General features: G+C 35.7%; 1 protein-coding gene across 2 annotated transcripts; it reads left to right on the forward strand.

The window, feature by feature from the left end:
* Window positions 1–1257: 1257 nt before the first annotated feature.
* Window positions 1258–7763, forward strand: LOC130722644 (ATP-citrate synthase beta chain protein 1). 2 transcript variants are annotated; one of them, XM_057573450.1, is made up of 17 exons: window positions 1258–1415; window positions 2407–2525; window positions 2640–2742; window positions 2954–3019; window positions 3386–3509; window positions 3589–3723; window positions 4702–4762; window positions 4849–4925; window positions 5046–5201; window positions 5294–5422; window positions 5560–5692; window positions 5806–5933; window positions 6151–6256; window positions 6375–6451; window positions 6657–6727; window positions 6841–7125; window positions 7336–7763. In XM_057573450.1, the coding sequence occupies exons 2-17, from the start codon at window positions 2426–2428 to the stop codon at window positions 7409–7411; spliced, it is 1827 nt and encodes a 608-aa protein (XP_057429433.1). In that variant the 5' UTR covers window positions 1258–1415; window positions 2407–2425; the 3' UTR covers window positions 7412–7763. The 2 variants fall into 2 exon arrangements, with proteins under 2 accessions (XP_057429433.1, XP_057429434.1); XM_057573451.1 differs by having other exon boundaries at window positions 1259–1415; window positions 2403–2525.
* The last annotated feature ends 1415 nt before the right edge of the window (window positions 7764–9178 follow it).

A 9178-nucleotide genomic window follows, 5' to 3' on the forward strand; every position in this document is an offset into this window, starting at 1 on the left:
AACTTCCCATTGCATAAGATGGAGGGGGAAAATGTGATGGTGGACAAATTAAGGCTTACCTATTCATGAATGGCCTAATAGTGGTATATAAAATGAACCCAAATTGGTATATCAGAAAGATGATAATAATAAAATCATTTATGTAATTCTTATTCAACGGTTAAATTTTTTTGGCATAATTTGTTTATGACTAACAAGTTTTCAGATGCAGCAAAAAAAACATTCTGTAACATAATTAATAACACATAGTCCAAATTAAATGGACTAAAAATACATTTAAATCAAATAGTAACATTCAACACTCAAACTTTTACTGTAGTGCATGTAATCTTTTGATATTTGAGGTTGCAGCTAGAGTAGAGGCCATTTTGATTTGGTTCTCATCCATGAAACCAGACATTTCTCCCGCTCCCACAAGCCCAAGCTCGCCCGCATTCGTTGGGTTAAGTTGTGTCGGAATATCCCACACTGGAAAAAATATTACCAAATGAGGATATATCAGTAAAAAGTAAAAACCATTAGCATATTGTTTTGGCGGTAACTATATTAGCATATATTTGAATCAAATATTTTGAAAAATTAACCTGTATTATTATTCATTTATTTTACATGAAATATTTCCATAGTATACAAATCGAAAAGTCAATATTAAATTGATAAAGAAAAATAGTAAAGAGTACAAAAAGAATTTGCACCTTTTGCTAGTTGAAAGGTTAATAGCAACTTTTTCTTCTCTTCCACTTATTTCACTATTATAATTTTTGTTTTCTCTCTCATCTCACATTTGTTCATCTTTAACCAACCTCACGTGAACACAAACCGTCCCGACATTCGACCACCCGACAAGATTAACCATAATCATGCATCGACTATCACCAATCAACAATTTGAATGCACACGTGTCCCGACGACCATCCATATCATATAAAATCTGTAATCGATGATCAGTTGAACAAGACTGTCGATTTCCAGCGATTAACATTTCATCTTAAACCAAGACACGCCAATAGAAGCCAAGGTCAGCCCAACAAGTTAGCGACGCTCTGTCCGGTGTTTTATCTATATTCTACCATTTTTTCGCACGAAAGAAATGGATCAACAAGAATACTCTTGAAAATTATAGTGCTGGTGGCATTTCCCATTAGAAGAAAAAAAAGAAATAGCTGCAGCCTCCACAACACCTACCTCCAACTCAAGCAGTCACCTCATATTTGCTTCTTTCATATAATATTGTTATGAGCAGCCAACCACACACACCATTCCATTCTAACTACCCCCCGCCACGTGACTCGCTGCCTGCACAACTCACCTTCACTCGTCACTATATAACAACCCTCTTCCCTTCTCTTCATTTTCACTCTTCTTTTCCCTTCCAACTCGCTCTCTCGACTCACTCAATTCTGCGACTGGATCAGGTACATGTTTCCCCATGCTAGATCTCCATTCCAATTCCTTCTAATCTTCACCTCAATTCGTGATCATGTGCTTTTGATTCCAATTTTGCTTCTCAATTTCAAATCTGCGGAGTATTCCAAGATCCTCTGCTTGATTGTTTGCTTTCGACTTCGGAATTCGAGTTTCTGTGATCTTACTTGTCATTTTTGGTAGATTTGTATTTTTTTTTTGGTAGTTGCACTTTGTTTGGTTACCGTGGGTTAGATGAGCCTTAGCTTTCTGGTTGGTTGGGTTTGGTTGGAGGGAGTTGTTGTTCGGGTTTTGGATCTGCTTCATTTTTCGGTTAAGGTTTTCAAATTTGATAATGTGATGATTCTGCATCTCTGTTCTCGTGATGATTTGTTAGTGATGGGATTCAATTTTAGTAGTGAATGAAATGGTTAATTCTGGTTTCCCCCCTGATTGAATTTGAATAGTTTTGGCTTTTTTCGGCATTACCAATGTGGGTGATCTTGATCTACACTGTTTTTCCTGATTGGATTTGTATTCAAAATCTTATGATAGTTTTCTATTAGGCTAATGAGGCTATGGAGTCTGAACTTTAAATTCTAGTTTGATGACATTCGGCATTCCGCTTATTCGGGTTATGAATTGTCGCGGATCATTTTTTTTCTCGCTTGTTGAATCTTTTAATGGTTAAAGTAGTTTAAACATGTTCTCGAACATATGAGTTGGGTGGGGGAGGTCCAGGGATCAATCCCTGGTGGGTGCAATTTATCTTTCCGATGTACAAAAAAAAGTAGTTTATTGATGTTAGATCTTGGAGAGATATTAATCTCTATGTGTGATTTCTACTGAAATGGACTATGGAGAATGTATTACATTGTAATGTTTTAAATTTGTTTTTATTATTTATATTACTTTCTAAAAGTGACTTTTGAGAATGTTGCAAGTATTCCTTTATATTGTTTCATCTGCAACATAGAAACTAATGCACCTGTTTGTAGTCAGATCTCTCTGATTCTTTAACATGGCGACCGGACAACTATTCTCTCGTACTACGCAAGCTTTATTTTACAACTACAAGCAACTTCCCATTCAGCGGATGCTTGATTTTGACTTCCTTTGTGGTTTGTGTCTGCTCTATCATCTTTATTTTATTCCGGATGGAAAAGATTTAATCATACAGTGACATTCATATTTGCTTTTAGTGTTAATGGAAGCTCTAATTTTTGTATTCGCAGGCAGGGAAACACCATCTGTTGCTGGAATAATTAACCCTGGTTCTGAGGGATTTCAAAAACTCTTTTTTGGTCAGGAGGAAATTGCCATCCCGGTCCATCCTACGTATGTACTACTCATTCATTTCTAAACACAAAATGTACTCTTTTTGCTTGGATTTTGGGTTTGATTACTCGTATCTGAGGGGTGATCTTTTTCAATTTAGTGGTCTCCTTACTAATTTCAGCATGTCGTTCAAGTAACCAACTTGTAGTGAATGACATTGTTTTTGTCTAAGTGTGATGTGTTCTTAGCCCCATGTTGACTTGTTCTGCAGCATTGAAGCAGCTTGTGCTGCACATCCGACCGCTGATGTCTTCATCAATTTTGCATCATTTAGAAGGTCAGTAAATTATTATTTATTTCAAATCTATGGTGCACAATAATACATGATTAGTTTGCATGTCTAAAATATTGCATAATATCATGTCATATCATATATTTATTTTAAACTAAGTTACATGATCTATTAGGAGTGGTTTCTGCAATTCTTTTTATTTAATGATTTGTTTCCTTTGTTTAATCGGACTAGGAATTTAGGAGTCTAGTATTAGAAAAGGGATTGGGATTTGTCTTTTCTATCATATCATATCACATCAGATGATTATATTCAATCGAAATTTCAAATGATTCGCTCCCAATTTCCCCTTTTACTTTTTAACCTATCTATCGTAGTCCTTCTAACAAGTGCAAATTGATCTACTTGCAGTGCTGCAGCATCATCCATGTCTGCTTTGAAGCAGCCAACAATTAGAGTTGCTGCTATTATTGCTGAAGGAGTACCTGAGTCAGACACTAAGGAATTGATTGCATATGCTCGGGCAAACAATAAGGTAGGTTAAAATGGAATTATGAACTTTATAGCTATACAATGACCGGAAAAAACTGATTTTAATGCTCGTGAAATGATAGGTTGTTATTGGCCCCGCCACGGTTGGAGGCATTCAAGCTGGGGCTTTTAAAATTGGAGATACAGCTGGAACCATTGACAATATAATCCACTGCAAGCTCTACAGGCCCGGATCTGTTGGATTTGTTTCAAAATCTGTATGTAGTTATTTGTGTCTTTATTGCTTTCATATTTCTCTCATTAGGGATAGACTTTTTATTGAAGCTTCTGATAATTCTGGCCTGCTTTTTTTATTGAGTACCGCTTTGAAGCTTCTGATATTTTGCAGTCCTGCAAAATATGCATTTTACTTTTATATACAATACTTTGTTTATTTATACCAGTCTTATACTCAGCGAAAGATTCCAACATTTGAAGCTAACTCATTCCAAATAGGGGCAGCAAGAAATTTAATTATAATCCTCATAGAGATGATTACAAATCATGTCTTGGGCCTTTTATTCTTGTCCATCATGGCTTAGTTCATCTAGAATCATGATAAATAGTCTCTTTCAAAAAAAAAAATGATAAATAGTCGAGTTTCTAGACAGCCTATTGATTACCTAATCCTTTTACAAGCTTATTGAGGAGGTTCAATATATGTTGAAACTAGATGCTAAACAGAATATAGATGTTCAAGAAACAGAAACAAATGAAATGGTTACTTACATTGAAACATGTCGAGCTCATATCCTCATCTTTGCATTTACTTTACATAATTTATATCTTCTTTATCCTTCATGGAAGAACCACGAGATTGCCATGAGATATTTTTGGCAAGATTGAACTCAATCGGATTATATATTTCAGAGTGAATGGTGATATGATAATAATTACGGCGAAACATTGATGTATCTACTTATCTCTAGAGAAGAGTAGTGCAGCTTAATGGCAACATAGCATAAATTTGTAGTTTACTTGCATTATAGGGCTCTTGAACATTAACAGTCACTTTATCTCTTTCTATAAACAATGGTTATTTTTTTCTAGCAACGATAAGATATTTGAATGAATTTGCTTTTATTTAAAGTTAAGAGTACTGGCTAGTGGTTTATAAAATTTTGAGTTCGAGTTTTATTTGACATGTAATGCAATGCATGGATTGCTCTAAGAGAATACAATCTTCTGAATTGCAGGGTGGGATGTCCAATGAATTATACAACACCATTGCCCGTGTAACTGATGGGATTTATGAAGGTAATATTTTGCTGATTTCTGATTTTATCTTTCTACTTTTTTTAATGATAATGTTGAGTTATATCCTGCTTTGCTAATTGCTATAGGCATTGCCATTGGAGGAGATGTTTTCCCAGGTTCCACCCTTTCTGACCATGTTTTACGGTTTAACAACATACCACAGGTATTTTTTTCCCACCTTGATGAAGTACATAAAATATTTGCAATCCATAAATAACTCACCAGACTATAGAGCATATCAGTTTTTCGCCAATGATTAATCTGGATTTACATTAAACCTCAGATTAAAATGATAGTTGTACTTGGAGAACTTGGTGGGCGTGATGAATATTCCTTGGTGGAAGCCCTAAAACAAGGGAAAGTGACAAAGCCAGTTGTTGCCTGGGTTAGCGGAACCTGTGCACGACTCTTCAAATCTGAAGTACAATTTGGTCATGCTGTATGTCACTTCTCCCTTTCAAAATGGTCTCAATTAAAGCATTCATAATGAAAGACAACATTCTTAATGTCCATTGGCACTTAATAAATCAGGGAGCTAAAAGTGGTGGTGAAATGGAGTCTGCTCAAGCAAAGAATCAGGCCCTAAAAGACGCTGGAGCTGCTGTTCCTACTTCGTTTGAAGCTTTTGAAGCTGCAATTAAAGAAACATTTGACAAATTGGTTAGTGTGCATGATATTGAAGTTTTCCACATCTTTAATTTTCTTTCCCCTCCCAAACCCCTGGAGTCGACAATCTTTTAGAGAAGTCTCTTTCATATCCTTGATCAGCTTTAATATTATTGGTTATCTTTTCTTAGGTTGAAGAAGGGAAGGTCACACCAGTCAAGGAAATAACTCCTCCACCAATCCCTGAGGATCTTAGCACTGCAATTAAGAGCGGAAAAGTGCGTGCTCCGACTCATATTATTTCAACCATTTCTGATGATAGAGGTATGGTTGAATCTACTAACTTCGTAATGTAGAAGCGTGGTATCTTTCTTTTGTTAGCCTAGACACTCAAACTAGAGAGTTAAACAAAAGTTTTCGTCCAATATTTTCTGAAGGTGAGGAGCCATGCTATGCGGGTGTACCCATGTCTTCCATCATTGAAAAGGGCTATGGCGTGGGTGATGTTATCTCTCTTTTGTGGTTTAAACGCAGCCTTCCTCGTTACTGTACTCAATTTATTGAGGTAGGTTATTCAATTGTGCTGAGATTTCCTCAAATATTTTCTCCCTTCCTTCTGCCATATGTTTAGCACCTGAGTATGCGAAATTGATCTAACTCTGTGGTCAAGCTTCTTTAGATAATTTTTGTGCTTTTAATTTTCCATTTAGATATTTCTTTCCAAAGCAAACCCTTGATATCATCTTCCAGCTTCTATGGTTCTGATACATTATATTGGTCAGATATGCATTATGTTATGCGCGGACCATGGTCCTTGTGTCTCGGGTGCTCATAATACTATTGTGACCGCAAGGGCTGGGAAGGACCTAGTTTCTAGTCTTGTATCAGGTAAATGCATGCCCTTTGGTCTATCTACTCCTGATAGTTAGCTTATTATAAATGAGGTGACCAAAATTTACATGCTAATAATTCCATAAAATGGTTAGTAATGAGCTTCTGAAAACAGGTTTGCTTACAATCGGTCCTCGATTTGGGGGTGCCATTGATGATGCTGCTCGCTACTTCAAGGATGCTCATGACAGGGTATGATTAATACATTTTCTATGAAGCTGGGTGGAACTAGAATAAAAGTGTTGTGAAGAGGGGTAATAAATCCTATTGGGTGTAAAATTATTTTGTATAAATAATTAGGAACTGAAGGGAAAATTTGAAATACTCCTCTCCCACAAACACCTTATTCTTCATCTTTCATCTAACATGCCATACTATATGCTTTGTCTTGTTACAGAGTCTTACACCTTACGAGTTTGTCGAAAGTATGAAGAAGAAGGGAATTCGTGTGCCAGGAATAGGGCATAGGTAATGCCTTCTGTCTGTTCATTCACAAGTACTAAATGATTATTATGTATCTATTGCTGATGCGGTTGCTATAACAATCTAATACTGAGGCTTCCATTTGCTTTGTGAAACAGGATCAAGAACAGGGACAACAAAGACAAGAGAGTTGAGCTGTTACAGAAGTTTGCACGAACTCATTTTCCTTCTGTGAAATACATGGAATATGCTGTTCAAGTTGAAACCTACACCCTCACGAAGGCAAATAATTTAGTTCTTAATGTAGACGGCGCAATTGGTTCTCTTTTCTTGGATCTTCTTGCTGGTAGCGGAATGTTCACCAAGCAAGAGATTGATGAAATTGTGGAGATAGGCTATCTGAATGGGCTCTTTGTGCTGGCACGTTCCATTGGTCTTATCGGGTGAGTTTAAACAAATTATGCACATTTCACATGGAGAGCACTTTGTACATTATTGTAGTTTTGGACCACTTTTCAGTTAGGTGGTCCTCACTGTGATATTGAATGTCTACTGTTATGTGAATCAATTGAAACTCAGAATCTCCATCCACCTCCAAATAAGAAGGTATACATGACCAAGTCTTATTTATTGCTCCTTGTCCAAAATTTCAGGCACACCTTTGACCAAAAGAGATTGAAGCAACCACTCTACCGTCACCCATGGGAGGATGTACTCTACACAAAGTGAGGATTTTGAACGGCTGGAACAACTTTGCCATATTTCAGACTTGCTTGGTGAAATCATGCATGAGATGGGGTGGAATGATATTTTTTTTAGCTGCTAGACTAGTGTTGTAAGATGTATGGTTGAAAAACCATCTTCAGTTCGTATGTTGTATTTAATTTCCAAAGAAATAATCATTTTTAAAATTGATTTTCCTGATCAAAATTGTGATCTCTGTTCTGTTGTGGCTTTAATAGGAATTGATCATAGTCCAAGACCAACCATGTATTCTGTAATTTTACGAAATGTTGTAAACCATAAGCTCGTATCATGTATGTTTCCATGTTTAAGGGTAACAACAACTTCAAATTTTCAATTCCTCATTCATGGAAAGATTGTGTTCCAATGAACATTCACTCAAACAATTGTGGTAAAACTGTAACTAGTTTCTTAGATATATGCCAATATCATACTACCAAACTAATAAAAAAATCGAAAAATAAGTACACCTATAAAAGAGATGAGAGGGAGATCAAAATAATCTCCTTTACATTCAACGATAATACAGCCACATAACAATTTGATCACCATTGTTTTTGTCCAAATTTGTTAATCATCTCAACTACAAGAAATGCATATGGATCCATTATATTCCCCAATGATGCAAAGCAAATTCCACCTAAGCAACATTCACGTGACGCCTAGGTTCCTGTCCTTTGGCCCAAATGATATAGACAAAATACACAAGCCCCACCCCTTTAAATTTATTTTTAGAAACACGTGCATTCACAATTCAGCTCTTTGGCACCCTCAAATGGCAAAATTATTGGTTGTCAATTGTGATGAGTCCTTACATTTAGATGCTTTGAACATATTGACCAAAAAAAAAAAAAAAGATGCTTTGAACATATTGCACAGGAAGCCTCTTTGTTCCATATCAAAAAGTTATGAAAGGATTGAAGAGCAATTATATGTTACAAAGAGTACTATTATATTGTCCCATCATGAACATTATTTTCCTTCTTTTTTATAATTTTTTGGAAGTGAGGTGATCATAATTCATAACCACTGCATATTGTTACTTATTAAAAGGAATATATGAACATTATCCTAGCAATAGCAATAATGGTAAATCATATTTCTATTGTTGTCGTTATTTCCTTGGACCCCAATATCAATGTAGCTATTTTATTCTCTACCACTCTTGTTTTTTTATCGTAGAATCTTGACTAGTACTGGAAATCTGGAATTATCATGCCATTACCTCGAGTGCTACTTTTTATCGCCTCATCTTCAACTATTCACTCTACTACCTTTTCACGTGCCATTATTTGCTTCATATTCTCTGTTTCAGCTACTTGTTTGGAAGCAACTTCTCTTACATTTTCATCAAAATCAATTTTGAATCCTAAAACTACTCACATAAACTTCTTCTTATAACTGATTTTGAGTTAGAATCAATTGTAGTAAAGTTTATGAAATTGCATATAATATGATTAAGCTGGTGCGTCCCTCTAACTATAATCTGGTGCTGTCAAGTTTGTCCAAAGTTGCAAAGTTTGATCCGGTATCAGTCACTTTAACTGATCGCCCCTTCTCAATTATGTTCGCTCAACCGCAGCCCCACCACAAACAAAACCAATGACAGGACAAGCAAACAAACAAACCAAAAAAGAAAAGAAAGCAAGATGTAAGATTTTTTCTTTTTTTATAAGAATTTAATGGTAATGCAGTGTCAGTGTAAACAATTTTTACACAGACATCCAATAATAGGTTGTCAAATTAGAAAAT

Source organism: Lotus japonicus, chromosome 6, assembly GCF_012489685.1.
Source record: "Lotus japonicus ecotype B-129 chromosome 6, LjGifu_v1.2".
In the NCBI taxonomy this organism is placed as follows: Eukaryota; Viridiplantae; Streptophyta; class Magnoliopsida; order Fabales; family Fabaceae; genus Lotus; species Lotus japonicus.